At 45.7% G+C, this 27508-nt stretch overlaps 1 protein-coding gene and 1 pseudogene across 1 annotated transcript; both read left to right on the forward strand.

Annotated features, from left to right (window-relative positions):
* The first annotated feature begins 1242 nt into the window (after positions 1–1242).
* On the forward strand, positions 1243–5994 carry LOC147912725 (leukocyte immunoglobulin-like receptor subfamily A member 2; annotated as a pseudogene).
* Positions 5995–19616: 13622 nt separating this feature from the next.
* Positions 19617–25512, forward strand: LOC101405903 (leukocyte immunoglobulin-like receptor subfamily B member 4). The gene is made up of 11 exons (XM_087421174.1): positions 19617–19710; positions 19881–19916; positions 20107–20391; positions 20545–20847; positions 21497–21544; positions 22601–22720; positions 23068–23110; positions 23193–23230; positions 23472–23524; positions 24317–24481; positions 24561–25512. Exons 1-11 carry the CDS (start codon positions 19677–19679, stop codon positions 24702–24704), a joined length of 1269 nt encoding a protein of 422 aa, XP_087277300.1. The 5' UTR covers positions 19617–19676; the 3' UTR covers positions 24705–25512.
* The last annotated feature ends 1996 nt before the right edge of the window (positions 25513–27508 follow it).

A 27508-nucleotide genomic window follows, 5' to 3' on the forward strand; every position in this document is an offset into this window, starting at 1 on the left:
TTGAGCGCATGATCAGTTCTTAAGGAAATCCCTGTAAGGACGGGTCTCAGGTTTCATGTTTTGTGACATACAGCTCATATTTCCCTCCTGTTACACATTTTCATATTTTCGTGTATTTCTCTTTTTGAATAGGTAATTAACAGTGAAATTAGTTACCAAAAGTCTGTCTTCTGATAATCTGACCTCTACCAGTGCTGTGACTATATCTGTCTGATTCACAGATGGCTGTCCAGGACACAGAACAACATACATTTACTGAATGATTGGCTGAAGGAAAGAAAGAAATTCCCATATATGGAAGTTCTGAGAAGGGAAGTGGTGTTCTCTTGGGCACACCCAGCTTGTAGGTGGCCGATGAGGGTGACTCAGGATTGGAAACTGGGCCCCCACCGTCTCTCCCCAGGAAGGAGGTCACGCCTGGTGGGCACAAGCTTGGGGACCAGGTGACACCTCGGATCAGGTCTCAATTGTCTGCAGGGAAGCAGGTGCCCTCTGGAGCCTGGGCAGGAGCTGTTCCCCTTCCTCCAAGCCCACTGATGGGAAAGCCCCCAGTTGCCCACATCCTGTGGGTCTGTCTGTTCTGCCAGGTTCTGTGTCTTTGTCCATCTGCTCAGCCTTGTCCGATGGGAGGCAGTGTCACGACCATCACCTCTACAGCCTTCCTCTGCCTCGGTGAGTTTTGGGGAGGAGAGGGAGAAACACCCATGTGGGAGGGGGGCGCCCTCTCACTACCAGGCTGTGATCTCTCCGGAGACCCCATGAACTTGGGATTCTCAGGGAAGGTGGGGATCTGCTCAGGATTCAGGGACCTCTTGTTGGGATCTCTCTTTCAGGGCTATGTCTGGGCCATGGGACCCACACTCAGACAGGTGAGTGCATCCCCAGGTATCCCAGGTCCTGCCTCCTCCTTGGAGACAATGTGGGCCGCTACTGGGCATCTGGAGGATTGAGAAGAAGAATTCTAACCTGTTTAATGGGGAACATGGGTGAGGGACCCTGGGGCTGAGAGCTAGGGGAAACTGAGGTACAGAGAATATGGGGACTGCAACCTCTATCTCTCTTCTAGAGACTCTGCTCAAACCCACCATCTGGGCAGAGCCAGACTCTGCCGTCACTCACGGGAAGCCCGTGTACATCTGGTGTCAGGGATCTCGGAAAGCCAGCCAGTACTACCTGTACCGAGAGGGGCTCTGGGAACCCTGGGGAAGTGAGTTTCCACTGGGACCTGGCGACAAGGCCAAATTCTCCTTCCTACGCATGACTGACCACCTTGCTGGGAGCTACCACTGCTTGTATCACAGCAAAACAAGCTGGTCATTTCCCAGCAAGACTCTGGACTTGGTGGTCACAGGTGAGCGACACTCCTTTTGGCACAGGTGAGGTGACTGTGCCCTGGGAGGGACCTCCCTTCTACAGCCGAGGCTTGTTGACCATCTGGGGTTGGTGGTTCTCTCCCCCAACTTTTTTATCGTGTAAGAACATTTAACATGAGATTGACCCTCTTGACAAATTTTTATTTGCACTATACAATGTTAGCTACAGACACAATGTTGTACAGCAGATCCCTAGAACTTAATCATCTTGTGAAACTGAAACTCTGTAACGTTAAACCGCTCGTCTTCCCCTCCTCCCAGCCCCTGGAAACCAGCATTTGCTTCCATGAATCTGACTATTTTAGACTCATCCTTTAAGTGAGACCATGCCTAAGTTACCGTGATGTCCTCAAGTGCTCCCTCCCCCTTTAACACCTCTGCCCCGTTCTCCCCCAGGAATGTTCAACAAACCCACCCTCTCAGCCCTGCCAAGCCCTGTGGTGACCTCAGGAGAGAGTGTGACCCTCCAGTGTCGCTCATGGCAGGGATTCGACAGGTTCATTCTGTGTCTCGGAGGAGGAGATGACCACCCTGGACACCTGGACTCTCAGTGCCAAGCCGATGGGTGGTCCCAGGTCCTCTTCACCGTGGGCCTTGTGAGCCCAAGTCACAGGTGGGCGTACAGGTGCTATGGTTACTTCTCGACCTCTCCCTATGTGTGGTCTTCCTCCAGCGACATCCTGGAGCTCCTGATCTCAGGTGAGAAATTCACAGCCTTGCCCCAGAACTCCCTGGCTCTCCAGACAGGTAGAGAGGGGCCTCATCTCAGGTGGTCACAAGGTAGGGTGAAGTTGGAATGAGAGAGCTCAGGACTCTGGGAGCCAGACACACAGAAGGATCAGCAGTGGGGAGGCCTGCGGGAGAGGGGCGAGTGTGGGGGAGCCTAACACTCTTGGAAATCATGACCACCTTTTCCCCCAGGCGTGTCTAGGACACCGTCCCTCTCAGTGCTGCCAGGTCCTGTGGTGGCCCGAGGAGAGATATTGACCCTCCAGTGTCGCTCTGATGTCAGCTATGACAGATTCGCTCTGATCAAAGAAGGAGGACGTGACCTCTCCCAGCGCTTTGGCTGGCAACCCCAGGCTGGACTCTCTCAGACCGACTTCCCCCTGGGCCCTGTAAGTGGCTCTCACAGGGGTCAGTACAGATGCTACAGTGGATACAACCTCTCCTCCTAGTGGTCAGCCCCCAGTGACCCCCTGGACATCCTGGTGGCAGGTGAGGAGCCTCACCCCAGCCCACACTCCTGTTTTCCCTGGTCTCAGAGTGGCGCTTGGTGTCTTGTTGGGGATGGAGGGCAGAAAGCACAGACAAAGAGAGATGCAAGGACAGGGGATGGGATGAGGAATGTGAAGAGCTTAGAAAAAATGGGAACAGAACGAGCAATGAAAGCCCTTGGGTTGAGGGCTTGAGTGGAATCTCAGCTCAGGTCAAGGGATCAGGGGACAAGGATGGAGCTGCCCCTAACAGTGTGGAATTTTCTCTCCCAGTCTTGCTCCCTCGCAATGCAGCTCCCACTCTGTCAGCCCACCCGGGCCCCACCGTGGCCCCAGGAGAGAGTGTGACCCTGCGGTGTCAGACCCAGAGTTTGCTTGATGCGTTCTTTCTGTACAAGGAAGGGGAAACCGGTCCCCCACGGCACCTCAAGATGGGGCGTTTCAGGCAAACTTTCCCATGAGCCCTGTGACCCTGGACCACGGGGGGACATACAGATTCTACGGGTCACTCAACAGTGCTCCCTTCCTGTTGTCACGTCCCAGCCACCCCCTGGAGCTCCTGGTCACAGGTGAGGAGCTGTCCATGGTCTTCTTCCCTCTCCATCTCATCCCATCTGTCATGGTGTCTGGATGATCCCACAGCCAACGACTGTCTCGTGCACCGTCTCTTTCCACCTCCAAGTCCGGGCACCAACACCTCCCACTGGGCTCCTCTACCCACATGTGGAATGCATCATCGCTGAAAATGCCAAAGAGGCCTTTGTCTCTTCTTCCTCTTCTTTAATGGCAATGCATTGACATGGTACAAACCTGAAATCGCTCACAAATATTGTATAGGCAGATACACCACCTTTCAATCTCTGTTACCTGTTGCCCAATCCCACAGCCCCTTCCCCCAAAGTCACCCACTGACCACACTCTTCTAGCTTTTTCCAGAATATTCAGGGAGACTCTACAAATGTATCTTCTGTGTATAGACAAATGTCAACATCTTACAGACACAGTTCTGAAACACTCTATTTTTAAAAAACGGACTATTACATTCTAAAGAATCATCTGCTATCAGAACATATAAATTCATTTTAGACTTTTTAATAGCTGTATGGTATTCCCCTGATTGCAAGTATCACGATGTATTTATCCAATGCCCTGTAATTTGGCATTTTGTTTGTTTCCAGCCTTTTGATATTTCAAACCATCCTGTCATGAATATCCTTGTACCTACCTAATGCACAGGGATATGTGGAAACAATTACTCCTTATCTCTTTGATAAATTTTTAGAATAGAATAGCTTAGGCAAAGGGCATGGATATTTATTATGTGATAAATATTGGAAATTCTCTTCACATGGTTTGCTCCTTTTTACCCTTCAGGTTTTGATTTAAAATCCTCCTCCAAATAAAAGGTTGTCTGCTGATCCTATTCAAATAGGTCTCATCCCTTTAATACCTATTATAATTTTTCAAAGTGTTTAACCAATCCTAAGTGTACTATAGGTTTTACTATTTATAGATCTAACTTATTTGTTATACATTTTACTTCTTAATAATTTGTCTTTCCTAACAGACAATGCATTCTGTGAAAGCAGTGGTTGGATAATTATCTTTTATCATCTTTACCAACACACATGGGCGTGCCTGTGCACACCCACTCATACACACATACACACATACATGCACACTTATGTGTATGTATGTATGTACACATACATTCTCTCTATATACACATATGCATTTTCTCTCTATATATATATTTACATACAAATATATGTAATATGTAAAAAATATACATAATATAAAAGTATATATCATATACATAAAATATGCATATTATAAATGCAATATATAATGTATTATATACATGTTATACTTATGTATATAATACATGTATATAACATATATAAATAAATCTATATCTATATATTATATGTATATTTAGTTAGTCATAACTATTTGGACAGTGAATGAATGAATGAATGAATGAATGAAATAGCAAAAGAACACCAGTTGAAGGTTCTTAATGCAGACACAGGAGTGGGGGTGAACTGACCGTGGTCGGGCAAAGACTGGTAGCCCAGGTCTCCACTCCTCTGTGTCTCTGACCCTCAGTAGCCCCTGGGCCCTGACCTCTCATCCATGGATGCAGGATTCTCAGCTGAGGATTAGCTCAGGACTCTCCTTTCCAGGAGACTAAGCTTCACTTGGGCTATTGCTCCAGACTGATAAGAGAGCAAGGAATATCTAAACTCGAAGAGTTTCCAAACATATTCACTCTCAGCGTGGGGTGTGCACCAACCTTTTAGGGTTGTGAGAGTAGATGGAAATGCTGACATGAGTAGGGAGATTTAATAATGCAGAACCTTGGGGGAAAGCTGGGCTGAGATGATTTTAGGTCCTTACACTCTCTGTCTCTCTGATTCTCAGGGTCTCCTGTTACTGTCACCCCATCAGTACCGACCTCATACCCCATGAGTGGTAAGTATTCTAACCTGTTCAGCTTGGGGGGCAGGGTCACACAGGGCACATGACCCGTTCAAAGGGATTGGGATCTAAGCCTCCGCTCTGGCTGCCGTGTTCAGTGTGACCTGCCCCACCCTCCATGACCTCTTTCTCCCATTGTCTGCAGGCCCCCAACTCCCAGATTACACAGTGCAGAATCTCATCCGCCTAGGTCTGTCTGGATTGATCTTGGTGGTCCTAGGCGTGTTGATATGTGAGGCGTGGCACAGTCAGAGAAGATCCCTGGGCAAAAACAAGAGGTAAACAGGATGGACCTACACGCACTCTTGGGGGTTTGTAGAACATTAGAACAAGATCACACAAGGCTGTGATGACAAAGAAGGTTCCGGAGAGTGGGAGGCACGAGGGAGTGGACTCTGTGCTGAAGACTAAAGACAGTGAAGCAGAGCTGTCAGTGCAGGAGGCAGTGATGGAGGCTGGGAATGCTCCTTGGAGGAGGCTTCTCCACCATGAGCGTTGCCCCTCACCATGCTGTCTCCTCAGTGTCTGGCTTCTCTTATTCCCCCACCCTGATGACAAGATACCACGTCCACATGAAGAGTTTGTGTCCATAACTCCACCCTGTCTCATGTTCACCTCCAGCATTGTGTATCACAAGTGTCTCCTTTATAACGTCCACATCCCTGATGTGAGTTGCCATGTCTCTCTGCCTCCAGCTCTGAGGGCAGAGACTCAGGTAATGTGGTTGAGTAACTGCTTCAATGGACTAAAATTCATGTCCAGCCTAGAAGGTGCAAGCCCAGAATGATACTCCAGCACCCCGTCTGGATTCTGCAGGCTCCTCTCTCTCCGCCAGGTGCTTCCTGGGGGCTCCTCCCACAGCATCCACACCTGGAATCAGCAGTCTCCTGTGTGACCTCATGCAAGTGACAGCCCGACTGTGAGCCTCTGTGCCTTTGTGTGTCACCGGAAGTGCTGATGGCTCCTTCAGGGCTGTGGTGCTGATTACCTGAGATTGTGCATTCCAAGATGGTAGACGCAAGTGTGTTGTTTGTTCAATTTAATTTCAAATTGATTGTTGGAGAGAGGACAGAATAGAATCTCACATACTGTGGGGAGTTGTACAAATTGCTTCATCCAATTTGAGGTGTAGTCTGGAATTTTCTGGTGAAGAGATGCACAGCTATGACCAAGCAGTCTCACACCTAGGGATGCTCCCTAGGAAAATCTGTGCACATGTGCCCAACAATACAGGCTTGGGACATGGGAGAGGAGCATTATTCCCATTAGTCCAAAACTGTCAACAACAAAATTCCATCAGCTGAAGAACGAATAATGTTTTGTTTTACTTTTATACAGTGGAATATTATACAGTGGTTAAAAATGCATAAACTAGAACTACAAACGAAAATACAGATCAATCCTGCAAACGTAATGGTGAGTGAAAGAAAGAATCCAAAAAGAATGTGTGTGATATTATCAGATTGTTAAAAATGGATCACATAAATTATTTAGGGAGGCATACAAAGGTGCAAAAACTTGAAAAGGGGGTGAAATGATTAACTTAAAATCATGATGATAGTTACTTATACAGATTATGAAGGAATCTCGAGAAGCTTCTGGAAGTCCGGCCATATTCTTTTTGACTTGCCTCTGGTTATACTTATCTTCAACTTTCATTATGATTAGTAGTTAATTTTATTTAATGCTCTATCTGTATGCTTTAGTTTTCTCAATAAAAAATTTAAAAAACTGAAGAAGGTTCAGCATAACATCAGGACATAACAGCATGATATTATTGAAATAGAAATAATTACTGGAAACTGTGTGGAAATAGCAGATTGTCTGAAACCTCAATCCAAGTTCAGGTCTAGAGAGGAATCCAGTGCCCTGGACCCTTAACACAAGATGGGACGGACTTCCATGGGGCAGACTTCCTTCTTAAGGGTCAGTATTACACAGTGATCAAGCATTTCACTTCTGATGCTCTATTTTATTTTATTTTATTTTAAAACATTTTTTGTGGAAATTATCTATTTACTCTGTTTAATAAATAAAATACAAAAATGGAAAACTGGAAAGTAAGAGTGAGTTATAAAGAAAGAAAAGTTAGGGGCCAGCCTGGTGCCATAGTGGTTGAGTTTGCACACTCTGCTTCGGTGGCCAGGGGTTCACAGGTTCAGATCCTGGGAGCAGACCTATGCACCCCTCGTCAAGCCATGCTATGGGAGTGCCCCATATACAAAATAGAGGAAGATAGGCACAGACATTCACTCAGGGCCAGTCTTCCTCAGCAAAAATGGAGATTGCTAATGGATGTTAGGTCAGGGCTAATCTTCCTCACTACCCACCCCAAAAAAGCTATGCAAAATAATCAAGTCCAATATGTAGAGAAAATTCATATTAAATGTCAAAAACTAGAATGATTAGTTTAAAAATTGTGTACATACTACTGAAAGGAATATTATTTCTAAGACAGAATAACCTCAATAACGATGCACAGAAAAATAAAATAATTGAAAATATGAAACAGTTTTGTGATAGGGTAACAGTTGAAAACAATTTGAGAATATTTCTTTGTTTTATGGAGGCATAATTGATTATTAAAAATTCTATACAGTCTTGTGCCACACAACGATGTTTCGGTCAAAGACAAGCCACATGTACTATAGTGGTCTCATAAGATTAGTACCATAGAGCCTGGGTGTGTAGCAGGCTGTACCATCTAGGCTTCTGTGAGTACACTCTATGATGTGCACACAATAGTGAAGTCACCTCTATCATGTGCACACAACAGTGAAGTCACCTAAGGGCACATTTCTCAGAACATGCCCCTGTCATTATGCAATGCATGACTGTCTACCTAAGGTATGCAATTTGGTGATTTGATATATATATATACGTTGGAAACAATCACCACAATTAAGCTAATTAACATATTCATCACCTCGGATAGTTACCACCATTTTGTTTCTCTCTCTCTCTTTTGTTTGTGGTGAGAATCTTAAGATCTATCCTCTCATCTGATGCTCTGTTTTAAATCCAAGCTCCATCAGTTACTCTGGGTGGGACAATGAGAAAGATCTTTACACCCTGTGTGCCTCACATTCAACACCCATAACACTGGGATGGTAGGAGTGCCAACCTTATGTGCTGGGAGGAATAAAAGGGTGAAGCATCAAAATTACTAAGAAGAGGGGTCAGCAACTTTTCTCTGTAAATGGCCAGAGATTAAACATTTTAGGTTTTGTGGGCCATACGGTCTCTGTTGCGACTATGCATCTTCTCCATCGTAGTGTGAAAGCAGCCATAGGCAATATGTAAATGAATGCATGTCACTATGCTCCAATAACATTTTATTTATAAAAATGGGTGAGTGACCAGATTTGGCCCACGGATCATAGTTACTGACCCCTAACTTAAAGAAGTAGAGCCTGGCTTAAGTTTCTTGTTCAAAATATATTAGCTACCACTGTTATCACCACCATCATCATCATCATTATTTTCATCACTACCACTACCATCATCACCATCATCAGTGTTATCACCATCATCGTCATCACCACCATCACCACCACCACCATCATCAATATTATCACGATCACCGTCATCATCATCATCATATTATCACCATCATCATCATCACCACCACCATCATCATCATATTATCACCATCATCGTCATCACCACCATCATTATCAATATTTTCACTATCCTCATCATCACCGCCATCACCATCATCAACATTATCACCACGCCTTAACTATGACATGACACATTGAACCTTTATTCAAATAGAGGAGACAGAAGTCTACGATATTTCCATCTCTCCATGCTGGGAGTAAATTCAGACCCATACATATCTTGGAGGAAAAGTAAAACTATCTCTCTTCCCTTCCAAGTTCAGAAACTCTAAAAATGGGAGATAAAACAAAGAATATGCTTAGGTTTTGTGAAATATTGGAAAGACTATAATAGAACATTGCTGGAAGAAATACATCAAGGCCTATTTGTAGTATTATGTAGTGTTAAGACAAGGTACACTGCAGGGGTTCTGAATATGCTTTCTGCTGCTTTCAGACTTTTCACAATCAAACAGAACCTGCTGTGTTATGTCAGAGGCAGCACAAGGAGGCCCAGGAGCACAGGAGAGAACTCAGAGCCTGGGAGCTTATTCAGAGAAGACTTCCTGGAGGAAGTGGCGCCTAAGCAAGAGCTTGGAAAATCAGTAGGAGTTTTACAGTAGATAGAGAAGAAGACAGGCCTCATAGGGGGCACTGTGTGCAAAGATTCAGACTTAGGCAACAACACCAAGAATAAGACAAATGCAAACATTTAGTGTGGCTGCAGTGTGTGAGATACAAGAGAGAGTGACGAGAGCTGTGATGGAGCTGGCAAAGAGAGCCTTAGAGGTGCACCGAGAGGCTCAGAGGACCCTGTGCACAGGGAATGGGCCAGGTTCAAGTGGAGAACTTGCAAATTCAAAGGTCAATAGCACTGTTCACTGCCTCAAATTCAGATCTGAGCGTAAGGGATACTTTGACGTTTCTGAGATGGCAGATACATCTCAGATGACAAGTCATGACTGGACATGTCACTAAAGCTCCAGAATCCTGTCTAATATCAGGAGCTACAGGAGAGTTGTCCAAGCAAGGAGATGGAGAGACTAGAGGAGGTGTCTGGAGCAAACCAATTATAGCTGCTCCCACCTCCTCTGAAGCCATGATGGGAACTGGGAAATCTGCATACTAAATCCTTAAAATTTGAACCAAATCTCTGAATACAAGAGAATTCTACACCCAATATGAGGATTTCAGAGCAATGCTTAGGAATCCTTGAGTTTTTCCAATAGATTGTGTTATTGTATTATGTAATGAGAGAGGAAGTGGGAAAGGAGAGGGAGGCCTTGGTGACTCCACTCCTGCTGAGGGGAAGAGCAAGAGAAGCACATACATAATGGAAATGCGTTATCTATATGTGTATCTTGAAGGAGTGGGGGACAGGGTGAGACAGAGAATAACCAGGCGAGAAGTGAGCTCCTCGCATCCAACAGCCTATTAACCTCCCAGATCATCTATATAACTGATCTTCTACCTCCCACTGCTCTTCAGTATCTATAGGAGCCATATCTTGGGGAATTCTGGATTCCATCCTGCAGAGGCAAACAACAGCAATGTTCCCTCCCTGTCACCTGCTTCGGGGTGAAGGAATTTGACCCTTTAGATACATACATCTGACATCTGGCTTGCCAAGTACTACTCCAGACATCTGGTGGTTTGGCACCCATACTGCCTGGGTGACTGAATGCAGAGGGGATGTGGTGGTAATAAACATAATGAAATAGCCACAAAATACAATATGCACAGAATAAAATGTAAACCAAAGGATCCAATCTGCCCTCCAGAAACCTAGAGATACTCAATCTTTGGAAACACTGAGTGTGTGGAGTATTAAAACGACACAGGAAGAAAATAGACCAGTTGATGGAAAACATTTTTATGGAAAACTGAACCCGTTGCTCTTCTAACCCAAAGAATAATCTAAAACCTTGGAGTGCCTTTCTTTGAAAACATGGATAACCTCAAGAGCAAATTCTTCCACACAGTGTTCTTTAGTTAATCCTATTGTAATGTCTGCTTGATCATCTGGTCAACCTAACCAGTAACTGGACATGCAATGAGAACATTGCAAACAAGGGAAAATGGTTTTAAGGCAGAGAATTTCCCTGTCCAGGGGCCAATAGCCTTCAACTGAAGGAATTTGAAATGAAGTCTGGGTAACAGAAAATCCAAGACTAAATGTATTCTCATGCTTGCAAGTTGGGAGTAAGAAAATCAATCTGGGCTTTGGGGTTTAGCCCATTGTCCATTGTGTGCAGTGCTGTTAAGCAATGATTGGGGATCAGGCACAAGATTTATTCTGTTCTGAGACAAATCTCTTCTCAGCCCCACTGAGCTGATAGACTGAAGCAAGGAAATGATGATGTTACGTATAGAGTGGAGAAAGCCAGAGTCTAGCACATGCTCAGAATGACCCAACCAACAGGAAAGTTGATCTACTGTAGAAAATATTGCACATGCTGGCATTTTTGGGTTCCACATGTAACAATCGGCTCCCCAACTGATCCACATTAACTAAATCCAATCGGAACATGAACCTCACCCTGGAGATACAACTTGGAGTTAGACTTGGGAATCATCTTTCCCAGTGTCACATGACATGTAATTGAAAATGACACATGGGTTCATATAAATCTCAGAATACCCATACCCCCAAATTAAAATGGAGGTTACCCAAGCATTCCAATTAAGCAGTGTTTTGAGTATCTCACAAAGGTTTGATTCTAGAGTGAAACACACTTGGGAATCAATTAGATTTGAGTACTCCTGTGTAATTTTATTTCTTCTAATATGTTAAGATCTACCCATTTGAAGACCTTTGCCCATGATAGTCCGTAATGCCTCCCTCTTCTTCCCCAAGACATCACTTAATTTAGATACTGTCCATTAATTGTTGGCATTTAGCTTTAATTTAAATAATTTAGCTTCCTCTAACCACCTTCAATTACAAATCCATAAAAGAGATCATTTTTTTATTTTACACTGTCCTATTGCTTTATACCTTTCCTCCATGGGACTAATACTAGTCCCCATTTTATACTTATTTGTGTAATCATTTTATTAATTTAGTTTTTCTTATGACACTAGACCTTCCATAAGGGCAGAGAATCCATTTGTTTTGCTCAACCTTATCACTTTGTTTCTTGGATGGCCATGAGTTGACATGCTTAAATATTTTTTAAGTGAAGACAGATACGTTTTGCGAATGGTGAATGGATGAACAAATGAACAAAGTCCAAGAAGAAGTTCTGGACTGGTTAAGGTGAGGGATCTTGAGCAATTTGAGAAAGGATCATATTATTAAAAAAAAAATGGCATATTCCAGTCTTTGAATTAGTGTGAGTTACTCTGAAAGCAGGAGCTAAGACAAGGATGTGAGTCTGAGTAGTTTATTTGGGAAGCAGGGATGGGGTAGTGGGGTAGGAGGAGAGTGAAGGAAAGGGATTTCTGAAATAGGGATGCATGACTGAGTTTCTCTACAGTAGGTGACATGGACAAGAGACTTCTAGGATCTCTCACAGTTTACAGAACACCATCAGGTATTTTCCTTCCAAAGGATGAGGTGCTTGGAAATATATTCATGGGCCCCTAGTTGGGCTTGGAGTTTTCCCCAGGGACTGTTAGATTCTTCACAGTTTTGGGCCGAAATGGATTCAGATAAGGTCCTTACACCCAAATGTAGAGAGACACATGGATACCCTTGAGGTGAGATATTGTACATATGATTGAGACCTACAGAACTGTCAGCCAGACCTGATATGAAATCAGCAGTCACTCGGAGTGATATGAAATGAGGTGCTAAAAATATGTGCTTAGAAACCTAAATTCAATGGATATTATGCATATCTGCTAACTTGACTCCTAGCCCTCATGCAAACCTCTGCTTCTTTGCCTTTGGGACCATAAGGTGAAAGTTATTTTACATTTGCTTCAATCCTGCTTCCTCTTTGACCTCCCACCCTATGTTTCAGTTCCGAAATTAGAAGGTCCTCTCACCCTTTTAAGGAGAACAAAGCTGAGCAACGGTTAGTCACCGCCTAGAACAGACCACAATTCCAGATCATTCCAGGCTACACCCCTTGAACTGATGTGCATCCAGAGCTGGACAATTGCAGTGCTTAACAGAAGCAGCTCTCTAATGATGGAAACCACACGCTGGCCATCTGAACATAGATGATTGAGTGAGGTAGAAGAGTAAATGGGCATTAGTTTCCTGCTTGCACCTTTCTGCATATGCTCAGGGATAGCAGAGAGCTCGGATAAGAGTGACCTGGAGTGGAGATGGCTAGCTATGACATAGAAAGAAACATGTCAGACTTTTCTGGAAGGCCAAGGGAAGGACAGTGTCATAAACACAGGCCCTCCCTTCCTAGCACATCATCTGGTTCCATCAGCTCTTAAAGAAGAGAAAACTCTGGCCTGGAGGAAGAGTTTGTTCTTGTGTTTTGTACTTTTAGATTCTTATTTTGTAGTATTATGGGCTCTCATTATGTGAGATTACATATCATTAAAATTCTTGCATTTTCACAATTTTTTCCTTTCTCTCCACGAGATAGGAAATCACGCCAGTTACCAAGGAAAAAAAAATGGGGAATATTTTAAGACTTAGAATGAACTATAGCCAATTCTTTTGTTTTTGCTGAATTTTTGGCAACACAAGACTCTATCTGCTCACATGGATTGTAGCTGATCTGCTCTGGTCAGGATATTGAGCGGAAAGTAGGGTTGAAAAGGCAAGATGAGCCAGTGCTTTGAAGACCTTGAGTACCAGGGAGAATTTCAGTGTGCAGAGCTTAGGGATTGGGCAAGCATGGGACGTGGGTGAGGAGGGATGCATCACGCAGGGAGGGTAGAGGGTCAAGAAGTCAAGCAGACTGAGAAGCCCCGGAGACTCAGTGATAAAGTCGCTCCACAGTAAAACAAGTCAAATAAGTAGTTGTTATAAAATTAACTTATAGGCGCCAACAGCTTTCATATACACAAGTAAATGCCAGCCTCGCCTTAAATATCAAAAACAAAAAGGAAAAGTTCTAAGGAATAAATGTAATAAGAAATGTGCATAACTTAACATACAGATACATACCTTTCAAACGTTTCTGAACACAAATTAGACTTGAACAAATGGAAAGACATGGCTTGGCACTGGATAGAATGACTCAGCATCATGAAGGTGTCAGTTCTCCACCAGTTAATTTATAAATTACTTAGCCCCCAAAATATGTCAAGAAGCTTTTCTTCTTGAACTAAACGAGTTTATAACTAAAGTACATATGGAAAAATTAAAATGTAATAATATCTAGGAAAATATCAAAAAAGTAGAGCTGTGGGGGGAGGAGAGGATTAGTTCAAACAGAAATTAAAACATATTATAAAGCCTGTGTAATTAAAACAACTCCTTGTGGACACAATAATGGAGAGAGAGAAAAAAGTAATGTAATATAAAGTTCATATGTAGATTCAAGCACATATGGAAATTTAGTATGTGATAGAGATGATACATCAAATCTTTGGGGCACAGATGGATTTGGGGGAGAAAGGAATGAAATTAGAACCATACCTCACAGAGTGCAGATTAAAGTCCAAATGGTTCAGATACATAAATGTAAAATAAGTAAATGAACGACCCACAGAAGCATGTGAAGTAAACATGACTTTTAAAATGTAACTCAGGTATATGTCAGTGATAGCTCAATAAAGCTGGGAAAAAATAAAAATAAGTGTGTTCATTAATAAAATGTAATTCAAAATCTAGGGGCAGTAGCAAGAAAATATGGGAAATTGGACTACATAAAAATGAACCTGTCTTTTCATAGCACAAAAAATAAGACAGATCAAAACACAAATGGAAAACTAGAAGAAAATATATTAAAGATCTCTCTCTGTGTGTATGTGCATGCACATACATATATATGGATTTTATATAGAGATGGATGTCCATGACTGAAGAAAAAGTAAGATAGACAAAAGACAAACTATACAAACAAGAAATTAACAAAAAAGATTAAAATGGCACTTTAACACGTGAAAAGCTGTATAGACTTAGCTATATAAAAAGACATGAAAATTTAAACTAAATTGCAATGAATTTCATGTATTTGGCAAAAATCAGATGTCCTTTTACAAATCTGTGAACAAAGCAAAAAGGTCTCCTGTTGGTGGGAATGCAAAACTGGACAATCCATACTTAGGGGAAATTGTCATTACTGACCAAAACAACATATGCAAATTATGTTTTTATGAATATGTAAATATGCATATTAAAATTATGCATTATACCCAGGAAATGCTTTCAAGTTTTCCTTGAAGGCACACCTCCAAATATATGAAAAGATATATCCCTAGGTTAATAACTGAAGCATTGTTTGTACTTGTGAAATATCGGGAAAGAAGCCCTAAATGTCCAACCCATTAGGCTAAATAAACTCAAAATGGAGTAATTTACCACTGTAAAAGATAGTAGCAGATTATTTTTATATGGAATGAATCTCAGGATGTACTGTTAAGTGAAAAGAACAAACTGGTAAAGACAGAAAAAACAGAGCTGGAAGAACATTGAGGGCATCAGTATGAGAATCACGGGGAAAGGAGAAAGACCAGACACATTTGCTTATTATGACAGAAAGAAATGCAAGAAAGATTGGCCACATTTCACAGGCACTTAAAAGCAATGGGATGTTATAAACAATGTTATTTATATATAAATGAATACATTTGAGAGAAAATAAGGAGTTTGCTTCAGCATAACAGTCAGTGGCTGCAAAAATGAGTCAGCGGAAGTTTCGCGAGGAACATGATATGTACTGACTCTCAGAGTATCTCCCCACAAATCAGTGATTCATTATGAATGGCACATAACAGCTTTACTGTGGAGAAACCTGGGAGGTGCCAAATTAACCAAGTTATGAAAGAAAAATCACCAATAAGGAAAAAGAAAGACAATATTGCTTCAACGGTATTCCACCCCAAAATTCAGAGCCTGAATCTAAGCACGAGGTGCCATTGGGCAAACCATTGTGTATGTTTTGTACATATTATGGCTTATTTCTCTCCAGAGTCTCCCCCTTCTCCATCAGCCACTCATCAACCCTAGATATGAACAACAGCTGGAAGAAAAAGCTTCCAAGGTCTCCATTCATGCCCGTGTTTTAAACTTCATTAATCCAAACGGGATTCCGTGGTCTAGGAAGATTTGGAGATGAACAAACCACTCAAGTGTGGAGAAGGGTAGTAACCTGGACAGAAACCATTCATCTTCTGACTGTCCAGCTCTACACCCAGTATTCAGTTGGCGGCATCTTTGGACAATGTCTGAAATGCAGAACTGGGAGTTTACGACAGGCAGAAAGTGTTTTCTGTGAAAGCAGAAGTCGTATATCTTGTTTGGGACCACAAAAGAGAGTGACATGTGGGGAAATAGCTGTTCCGTTTCCTGTGATAATTTCAGTGTTGAAACATGGACTGGGGGTGATGGATGCCCACCCATGGCATCATCTTTGTCAGTATGGCCTTCCAGGCTCCATCCTCTCGCCCCTCTGCACAGCCGGGGCAACCAGGAAAATTACCATGATTGTGAAACTCACTGCCCCGCTGCCTGACTCCCTGGGGAGGGAAAGTGAGTCACAGTTTTATTGTCATCATTTTGTGCTTTTAGAACAAGCCTTGAATTTCACTTTGAAATTCTCCCTAATTTGTCTTCTCAGTCGTGAGTTATTAATTTATGATTTATTAATAAATATTTTAAATTGAACATTGGTAACTAATAATCTATTATTTCCTACTAACAATGTATCATCTAATTAGTCTTCTCATTCATGTGTTATCAGTTTATTATTTATTAATCACTATTCTTAAATTAAGCATTGGTCAGTTAACCAATTATTAATCACATCATTAATAATGTATCTATTTGTTATGTCAGTGTTCATTTATTCTCTTTTACGAGCTGCGGCGTAGAGTGAGAAGTGCTGATGATTCAACAATGGGAAAGATGTGGCTTATAATTCCGTGGGACATCTTATTGGCTTAACTTCTTTTTTCTGTCTACAAAATCATAACAAATTCTGAATTACACCCCCTACCCTATCAGAGACATTTATTCAGGCAGAGAGAGACATTGAATGTGTAGATAGCATAAAATTGCTCCAAAATGCAAACTTAGTCACTTTCTTGAAGGTCCTGGATCCACGTGGGAAGATTATGCCAGGATCTGTAGGTGGAGGGGGTTTTGGGGTGGGAATCCAGAAGAGGGTATAGGCTGAGATGGGAATGGAGATTCACCTAGAGAGACAGATGTAAATCTGATATCTGCTCTGAAATAGGAAGTCATAGAATAGGAAATTCTTCATAGGAGAATTGAAGATGAGGTGTTCTCTCCAACAAAGGCTGTTTCTCCAGAGAGGAGAAAAAAATATATGAGGTCTGCCTCCTAGACACTGACCTTTTAGAAAGTAGGTTGGAGTTGAAGGTGGAGGGAGTCGCTATTCCGTGTACAGGCCTTCAATTTTCGGATCATTTTGTCTTCCATCATTTAAAAATGATGTCATCACCTTCTTTATTGGTAAAATAGTAACCTGTTGCCTCCTGCAGACTTTTTCTACTAAAACGTTCATTGTCCACCTTACCATTTTGTTAAATATTCATTTACTTCTGGAGATCCCCAAACCACCGACCTCCGTCGGTCAGAGTGAAGGCCAACGGAGGTGGTGTGATTAACAGAGACCTGCCTTGGGTTCTTGATCCCACCCTGTAGTTATTTCTCTAGCTCTGGAATTCTCAAATGGTACAGACGTCCTCAACAACTGGCGCTGGTTCTCTGACTTGTGGAGTAGAGATACGATGGAAGGAAAGGCCAGGTGGAGGCACTGGAAATGCCTCTCCCTACCAAAATCGTGAAACCAAAGTGCCCCTGCACTCCCAGAGGGACTGCACAAATGGTACCACCATCGAGAACCTGACAGATACGGAGGCGATGGTACCTTCCACATCCCCATGCAAGTTGCCTACTTGGTTTGTTCAGAAGACAGAAGGACCTGGGAGTACAGTAGTGGATTCTTCTTCATCAGGTGGTGACTCCCACTTCAGCTTCTGCTCCAGCTGAAGAACCACAGAGAAACCCACACATGCCCTGGCACCTCATCTGCAGCTGTTGGTCTGGTTAAAGTTTATTTTCTCTGGGTCTATCTCTAAAGGCTATATATATGGTCAGTCTGCTTTGGGCTGTCAGGGCCAGTAACACATCTCCACTGCCCTCCTTCAGGTCTGTATCGACTCACCAGCCCTCTGCTATCCAGGCTTCAGGGACCACGACCGCCCCTCTGTTGCACAGGACATCACACAGGTCCATTATATACCGTGCTGGCTGGGCCTGTGGAACATGAAGCAGCAACTATTCTAGGTGCTTTGCAAGATTTATGTGTTCCAGAGGGTGAGAAATAAATCTTCGAAAATTGCCTCGGTGAAAATTCTAAGAGTCCAGTCGCCTGAGGCATGTTGAGATATCCCATCCAAGCTGAAGACTCATTGCTCATCTGACCCTCCTCCTAGTGAGAAAGAAGTCCAATCCTTAGGGGGCCTTCTTTGGATTTGGAGACAACATATACATCCTTGGGCATGCTACCTCCACCCACTTTTGAGTGTCTTGAGTGGCTGCTGAGTTTTAAGTGGGACCCAGAACAAGAGAAGACTTTGTTATGTGCCTCAGCCACAGGAAGCCTGAGCTATATGACCCCAAAGATCCAATGGTGTTTGAAACATCTGTGGCAGATGAGGTCACTATACAGAGCCTTTGGCAGGAAACTATAGATGAATTACAATGTAGGCATTTAAGATTTGGAACCACACTATGTCATTTCTGCAGATAATCATTCTTTGTGAAACAGCTTCCAAGTTGTTACTGGGCCCTGGTTGAGATGGATGCTTGGCCATGAGCAGGCGTGTTACCATGTGACATGAGCTGCCCATCATGCACTGGGAGCTGATTAGCTACCAAGCCTTAAATGGGGATGTCCAGCATCACTCCATCATCTAACAGAAGGGGTTTATATGAGACACGGCTAGAGAAGTTCCTGAAGGCAGAATAATGAAGTCCCTTATCCTAAAGATGTCTACATCCTAATCCTCAGAACCTGGAATATGTCGCCTCACAGGACAAAAGGGACTTTGCAGGTGTGATTAAGTTAAGGATCCTGAGATGGGGAGATGATCTTGGATTATCCAGATGGGCCCAATGTCATCATAAGTCCTTCTGAGTGACAGAGGGAGACAGAGGGGTCAGAGTCAAAAAAGGAGATGTGACTCCAAAGCAGCAGATGGAGCGATGTGATGGCTGGCTTTGAAGAAGGAAGGGCTGACGAGGCAAGGGATACGGGAGCTTGTAGAAGCTTGAAAAGCAAAGGGAATGGATTCACCCCGAGAGCCTCCAGAAGGAGCACAGCCTGATGACAACTTGATTTTAACTCAGGGGCGTCCGTTTTGGACTTCTGACCTCCAGAACTGGAAGATAATAAATCTTGTGGCTGTAGCTCGTTAGCTTGTAGTGATTTGTTATGGCCTCAGTGGGACGAACGCACTGGATATCTGTTGTTTTGTCGGTGTTGGTGTTTTGTTTGTTTTTTTCCTAGTCTGAGCTCTGTAAGCTCAGCTTTTGAATCTGTCTTGTTCAGTGATTGTACTTCTGGGCCTGACACCTTGGATATACTCAAAATACGTGCTGATGTTTGCCTCAAGAAAGGGGTTCAGGCCAAGCAGAAAGCAGCGTATGGGTCAAGTGAAGCCTCAGATGTGGTCAGAAATGTCTGCAGAAGCCTGCTGGTCACACCAGCCCCAGCCCTGGGAAAAGGAGAGCCAGGCTCCTGGGGAGGGGCAGTTCCCCTTTCTGTGGGATGGCTGACGTGACAACCCCGTGATGGGGAGGACCTCCCTGTGGCCACATCCTGTGCTTCTGACTGTCCTGCTGGGCGCTGTGGTCTCTTCCATCTGCACAGCCAGGGCCACGGGGAGGAGAAGCCATGACCCTCACCCTCATGACCCTGCTCTGCCTTGGTGAGATTTGAGGAGGGGAAAAGGAGAAGCCCCTTCTCTAGAAAGAGAAGACCCCGCCCCACAGCCAGGCCCTGGTCTGTCAGGAGTTCCCAGGTCTCAGGAGGCTCATAGGGAGGAGAGGTTCTTCTCAGGATTCAGGGGCAAATCTCTCACAGGGAACTCTCTTCCAGGGCTGAGTCTGGGTCCCAGGACGCCAGTGAAGGCAGGTGAGTCTGTCCCCAGGTGTCCCAGGTCCCACCTCCTCAGTGAGACAAAGGAGCCACTCCTGGGCATTTGGGCGCAGAGACAGCAGTTCTGGTCTGAAGGAGGGGGGATGTCTGGAAGGGTCCTGGGGCTGAGAGCTAGGGAACTGGGGGAGGGGAATGTCTTGTGACCCAGCCTCTGATTTCCTTCCAGGGACCCTCCCCAAACCTACCATCTGGGCTGAGCCAGGCTCTGTGATTGCCTGGTGGAGGCCTGTGACCATCTGGTGTCAGGGGACCCTGGAGGCCCAGGAGTACTGCCTGGATAAAGAGGGAAGTGCATCGCCGTGGGACAGACAGAACCCAGTAGATACTAGGGACAAGGCCAAGTTCTCCATCCAACATATGACAGAGCAATTTGCAGGGAGATATCGCTGTTACTATCTCAGCCCCACTGGCTGGTCAGAGCACAGTGACCCTCTGGAGCTGGTGGTGACAGGTGAGAGGACACTCAGAGGTCCCAGCCTCAGGCTCTGCCCTCAGGAAGAATGTCTGCTCTCAGGGGTGTGTCCACTCTCACAGCCCAGCCCTGGGCTGAGGGATATGGGGGAGGTGTGTGCCCCATTTAACATGCTGCCTCCTCATCTCCTAGGATTCTACCTCAAACCCAACCTCTCAGCCCTGCCAAGTCCTGTGGTGCCCTCAGGGGGGCACGTGACCCTCCAGTGTGGCTCATGGCAGAGATTTGGCAGATTCGTTCTGACTAAGGAAGGAGAACACAAGCCAATCTGGACCCTGGACTCACAGCAACACCCCTATGGACAGTTCCAGGCTGTGTTCCTTGTGGGCCCCATGACCCCCAGTGACAGGAGGACATTCAGATGCTATGGCTATTACACAAGCAAACCCCAGATGTGGTCAGACCCTAGTGACCCCCTGGAGCTCATGGTCTCAGGTGAGGGCCCCTGACCCTGCGCTGTCTGAGTCAGTCAGCTCAGGGCTCTGTCTCCCAGAGAGCTCTGGGCTGGGATGAGAGTGACGGGCCCCAAGGGAGGGTCACCCAGAGGGGGATCTGCCCCTCAGAGTGCAGGAGGGAAACAGGGCCCCCCCATGCCCACCTCTTCCCACATCCCCATCACTAGAATCCTCCAGGTGGGTGGAGGGAGAGCCTTGGGGACACAGGGCAGATGAAGGAGAAGAGAGTGAGCAGAGACGGGGTCTCTCGGGGAACCTCCAGCCCCTCATCTCCTCTCATCCTTTCTCCCAGGATCCTCTGGGGACCCCACCTCCCCACCCACAGGGCTCAACTTAACAGCTGGTGAATCACAGGGGCCTCTGTCCAGAGAAGTCACAGTTTCCCCAGGCCTGTCTCTCGAGACTCAGCTGATCTGACTCCCAGTTCCTCTCTCAGCACAGCTTGTCCCCCAGGGGGGCTGGGAGTCGGGCAGAAGTGAGGGTCCAGGGGGCTCCGGGGCTCTGAGGCTGGACGGATGATGGGTGGGGCAGTCACCGCACAGGGAGATGCTTGGGCCCAGCCTGGGGGAGGGGCAGCCATGCTGAAGTGGGGAGAAGTAACGCCCCCTACCTCCTGTCCTGATGCCCAGGAGGCTCTGAGGATGGACTCTCTCTCACCGAGTCACGCACTCCGAAGGGTAAGTGAGGGTCTCTGTGGGGAGGTGGTGGGTGGGTCCATGGAGGGCGGGGGTTGAGCTACGTCATCAGGAGACTGACTTAGACTCATCTTCCCCTGAATGGGCCTCAGTTTCTCCAAGTGTAAAGGAGAGAATCGTGGCCCAGAGCTTAGATTTCCTTTCAATTCTGTCTATGGCTCTGGCCTCCTGGGAGAGGTAGTCTCACAGGGAAGTCCCCGAAGGACGTGATTTTGTGGAGGCCTGTCCCCTCTGGAGCAGTGACGGTGACATTGTACAGGGGAGGGAGGGGCAGGACACTGGTCTGGGCGTTTAGGCCCTTTCCCTTTAGCTCAAGGTGCATAGCTCGAGTGGAAAGAGCAAGGAAAGCAGTCAGCCCCCCAGATTCAGTCCCAGCTGGGCTGCTCCAACTCTGGGGCCCTGAGCAGCTCATTTCTCTTCTCTGAGTCTTAGTGCATTGTCTGTAAAGCTCCCTGGTCCCATCCTGCTCACAGGCCTGCAGTGACATTAGGTGAAATAAGGACCTGTGTGTTACAGAGCTCAGGAAAGACAGAGACCCCACCCCAGGCCGGACCTTCCCAAGGGGCATCAGGGCCCTGCAGGGTGGGTGACGGACCCCAGGAGAGATGCAGAGCCCACCCAATGCATCCCGCCCTCCCCCAGGTCCTCGCTGTGTATGGGGAGGGGAGGGTAATGAGGACGGACCCCCAGCTCCAGATGAAACACTGGGGCAGGCCCTGGCTACAGATGTGGAGCCCCAGAGGATTGAGCCAGTGTCTGCCTGGGGGGCATCACGATGAGTGCACAGGGAACCCACAGTCCTGGGTTCCAGTCCCAGCTCTGCCACTTCAGGCTGGGTGACCTGGGGCACATGATTTACCTGTTTGTGCCTCAGTTTCCTCATCTGTGAAATGGTTGGATGGGGGTGGCAGTCTCTTGTTGTATGATTGCTGTGAGTGAGAGGAGATGAATGCACTGACCCCAGCACATGTGTGGCACACAGTAGACACTAAATTAAAGAGCATCACTGGCTCATTCATGACGTCACTTGTGCCCAAGGTCTCAAATGGTACCTGAAGGTTCTGGTTGGGGTCTCGGTGGCCTTCGTCCTGCTGCTCTCCCTCCTCCTCCTCCTCTTCCTCATGCGACACTGGCGTCAGGGCAAAAGCAGGAGGTCAGGTGAGTAGGGAACAGAGTGACCCGGGTCACAGGGGGAGGTGGGCTTAGGGCACCAGCAGAGGGAAAGCAAGTAGATGGGAGGGTGAGCTCCCAAAAAGACTTTTCCAGAATCTCAAATCAGAAACTCCTAAAGAAAACACTTAATGCAGCACACATGTACACATTTAAGGTGTTCTTTCAGCTTTTTAATCTCAAGAAATATGGAAACGTACACACAAGTATGTGTTAAGGTTTCCTTCTTTCCTTTCGAATCCCATGTGGAGGGCGGGTGGTCATGACCTCCCAGGGATGAAACTCTGTCCATCATGACCCTGCCCAGAGACAGGCTGATCTCCAACTCCCTGCAGGGGCTGCAGACCCAGAGCCCAAGGACAGAGGCCTGCAGATCAGGTAATTCCTGTCCTGAAGACCCCAGACTCCCACCCCGCCCTAGGTCCCTCTCTGCCCCTAACACTCCCGTCTCCTCCCCCAGCTCCAGCCCAGCTGCTGACGCCCAGGAAGAGACCCTCTGTGAGAGGAGAGGAGGGGCCACCCTGGGGGGTGGGCACAGAGGTCTCAGGAGGCCATGGGGGAATAGACTGGGAGGATCTGGGGATTCAGTGTGAGAAGCACTGAAATCCCACCCTGAGTGACCTCGGGCACATCTCACCCCTGGACCTCAGTGGCCCATCTGAGAGCTGAGAGGGGCCTGCAGCCCTGAGAGATCTCAGGAATCCTGCCAAGAGACACACCCCCTGTTCTGCCCCAGCAGATGCTGCCGTGAAGGACACACAGCCTGAGGAGGGCGTGGAGCTGGACCATCAGGTGAGACCCCTGCTCCTGTCCAGGCCACCAGTTTGACCTACCTGTTGTCAAACTTATTCCAGTGGACACTTCTTGTCCTCACGTCACCCAGCTCTCAGCAGTGTCCCACACTGACCTCTCCTCTCGGGCACCCTGGGTCGTCCTCCTGTGACTTCACTCCTCCTGGTTTCTGTGAGATCATGGCTCCTCCTACGTGATCCCCTTTCCTGGGTCCTCATCTTCTCTCTGACCTTCTGGTTGTTGGGGTGCACCCCTAGGGCTCAAGAGGATGCATAAATAAGTGAATAACCCTCAAGGCCCCTAGGCCCCCTTCATTCATTCCCGCAACAATGTGCACAGGGACCTTACTGTTTACCCAGCTCCATTCAGGTGCTGCAGGTGCAGCAGTGAGGAAACTGTGTCCACACTCCTTTAGCTCACCTTGTGGGTGAGAGACAATACACAAATATGCAGGTAGCATCCTAGAGTGCAAAGTGCTGTTAAGGAAAATAAAGTGAGGAAAAGGGATAGAGTGCATGCAGGGGGCAGAGGAAACAGCAGATGCAAAGGTCCTGAGGCAGCAAAATGATTTTTCAGGGAAATGGGCCATGTGGCTGGAGACAAATGAGTGAGAAATAGTGTGTGAGGATAAGAATCAGAACAGTAGAGAGCACCCAGATGTCCAAGGTTTAGGATGTCCCTGAAGATTCCATCAGGAAGTGCCCTCACTCTATAACAGTGTGGAGGGTTGACTGGAGGAGGTCAGCAGTGGGGTCAGGGAGACACTGTTTCTGTCCCTCTGTCCACCTCCAGCAGGGCCCCCATGATGAAGACCCCCAGGGAGTGATGGAAGCCCAGGTGATCCACTCAAGATCAAGACTTAGACAGAGAGTGTCCATCTCTCCTTTCCCCCTGTCAGAAGAATCACTGGACATGAAGGACAGACAAGCAGAAAAGGACGGACAGAGGGACAGACAGGTGGGTCCCATCCTCTCCTGGACACCAGGCTGCCCCCACCCCAACCACATACCTATCCCCCACTCTCCCCCTGCTCCAGGCTACTGCGTCTGAAGACCCCCAGGACGTGACCTACGCCCAGCTGAACCACTTGACCCTCAGGCGGGAGACAACATCCTCTTCCTCCCAGTCAGAGGAACCCCCAGCAGAGCCCAGCGTGTATGCTGCTCTGGCCATCCACTAGCCCAGAAAGGACCCAGACCCACCCTCCAGGGAGAGAGACTGCAGGGACTCCAAAAGGCACAGGAGCTGCCCCCAAAGGACACATCCTAATGACCCCCAGCCAGCCAGACTCCTAACATGGACCACCAGGACGTTCTGGGACACTTTGGGAGTCACCTGATTCTGCCGTCAAAGATAACTAATATCGACACATTATGGAAATAAAGCAGCAGACTTCTCAGTAATCTATAGTTTAATGAGAAATCCAAAACAGAAGTGAGAGAATGTTTTAAACATGATGGTAACGTAAATATTACCCAACAAACGTATGAAATAGGAAAATTCAGAACCATGAATAAATGAATATAGTAGAAAAGAACAGCCTAAAGAAACAATGACCTAAGCTATCATATCAAGAATTTAGAAAAATAATAATATATTATTAGAAATAAAGGTAGGAGGGAAATAGTAATGACAAGAGTAGCTACTAATGAGGACAAACAAATAATAGAGAAAAGTCATGAAAGCCAAAAAAATTCATTCTTGAAAACATTAATCACATTTATACATCCCAGCCACAATGCTCAAGGAAAAGAGAGAACTCATACATCATATCATCAAGACAACATTACAGATCCTACAGACTTCAAATAGGTAACTGATCATTATGATCAATTTGATGCCAGTATATTAGAAAATGTAGATGAAATGGACAAAATTTTCAATGTACAATTTAAAAAATGATGGACACAAAAATAAATAGAAAATCTGAATTGTCATAGATATTAAATATGTTGAATCTGTAATTAAAAATTTTCCCAAAAAGTGAATGCTGAGTCTGGAAAAGTTCATTCACGAATGCTTCTGAATACTAACACACTTATGACATACACACAAACACACACCTGGAGACACACACACAGACATGGACATGGGCCCTCACACATACACACACACATACATACACATACCAAACTTACACGAGCTTCTCCTGAAAATAGAAGAGGCAATATTCCTCCCAACACATTTTATCAGACCAGAAAAAAATTGATACCAAAACCTGACAAGGAAACTACAAAATGGGAAGATCACAGGAACCTCTCGCACAGGATCTTAGCTGTAGATTCCTACATAAAATATTCCCAAACAGGAGTCAGTGATATATAAAATGGATGATACATCATGATCATGCTGGTATGTTCTTTTTAGGAATGCATGGTTTGTTTCATATTCAAAAAGCAATCAATAAAACTCTTACATAAAACAATAAATAGAAAAAATGATCATATCAAAAGAATCAAAGCTTCTGATAAAATACATCACTGATTTATAATGAAATAAACAACTTCTCAGAGATAAGTCAGAATTTCTATCAGTTAGAAAAACATCTTTAAAAATCTACAATAGAGATACCAGAGACGTCAGCATCATGGCGGAGTGAGCTTTCCTGTGAACTCTTCCCCCAACAAGATACAACAAAAGGAAAAGTCACAGACCAACAACGGAATCCCAGAGAGTGAAAAGCTAGAGCGGAGGGATCCACACTGCCGCACATCTGAGAGCAGAACGTGCTGGGCCCCCGGGGGAAGTGGGGAGAGGTAAGAACTCCTCTCCCTCCCCATCAGATCAGCGATCCCGGTCCGCGCGGCTCCCAGAGAGGGGGGAGGGGCGGCCCTCGGCGGGGAAACCGTGGCTCTTCGGACTCTCTCAGCCAGTGGGAAACTCCCGCACAGAGGACTCAGAGGAGCCACAGGACTACCATCAACATCTGAGCACCACAGAGAGCGGATAAAGAGGGGCAAACGAGAAGCCTCCCACATCAGGGACCCAGAGGGCAAAAGAGAGAGCTCCCCCCTCCCCGCAAACCGGACTCTGCAGCTCAACCGACCAGACCAGACCTAGCGATCTGCGGCAGACCAGACCAAGTGATCTGCGCGACAGACCAGACCAAGCGATCCGCGGCAGACCTGATCAAACGACTGGACCCGTGGATCGCAGCGGGAAAAAAAAAAACAAAAAAAAACAAAACTGCGGATCGCAGCAGAAAAACCAGGGCAGAGTGCAGTGGGCTTAGACTACACAGCCCTTTACCACCAGACAGTGGCGGCAGGTGGAAATTGCAACCAGAGATTTCCAGGATGAGGAAAAACAAAACCAACACAGGAACCACAATGCAAAAATATATGAAATCACCAGACCAGAAGCAAAATGACAAGCACCCAGAAATCAACCCCGAAGACACAGAAATCCATAAACTAAAAGACAGAGATTTCAAAATAGCTATCATAAAAACGCTCAATGAAATACAAGACAACACAGACAAACAATTCAATGAGATTAGGAGTTTCTTCACAAAAGAGATTGAAATCATAAAGAAAAACCAATCAGTGCTGATGGAGATGAAGAACACAATGGAGGAGATAAAGGAGAATCTGGAATCTCTAAAGAACAGAGCTGACAATATGGAGGAAAGAATTAGCACCTTAGAGGATAGGAATACAGATATACTCCAGATGGAAGAAGAGAGAGAACTAAGACTAAAAAGAAATGAAGAAAGACTCCGAGAAATATCTGACTCTATTAGAAAATGTAACATAAGAATTATAGGTATTCCTGAGGGAGAGGAGAGGGAAAGAGGAACAGAGAGCCTATTCAAGGAAATAATAGCTGAGAATTTCCCAAATCTGGGGAAGGAGCAGGAAATACCAGTAAGTGAAGCCAACAGGACAACTATATATATTAACAGACAAAGGCCTTCACCACGACACCTAGTGGTAAGGCTAGCCAGGGTCAACGACAAAGAAACCATATTAAGGACAGCTAGAC

This window comes from Ceratotherium simum, chromosome 33 (genome assembly GCF_057802395.1).
Source record: "Ceratotherium simum simum isolate JZ-2026a chromosome 33, ASM5780239v1, whole genome shotgun sequence".
NCBI classification, from domain to species: Eukaryota; Metazoa; Chordata; class Mammalia; order Perissodactyla; family Rhinocerotidae; genus Ceratotherium; species Ceratotherium simum.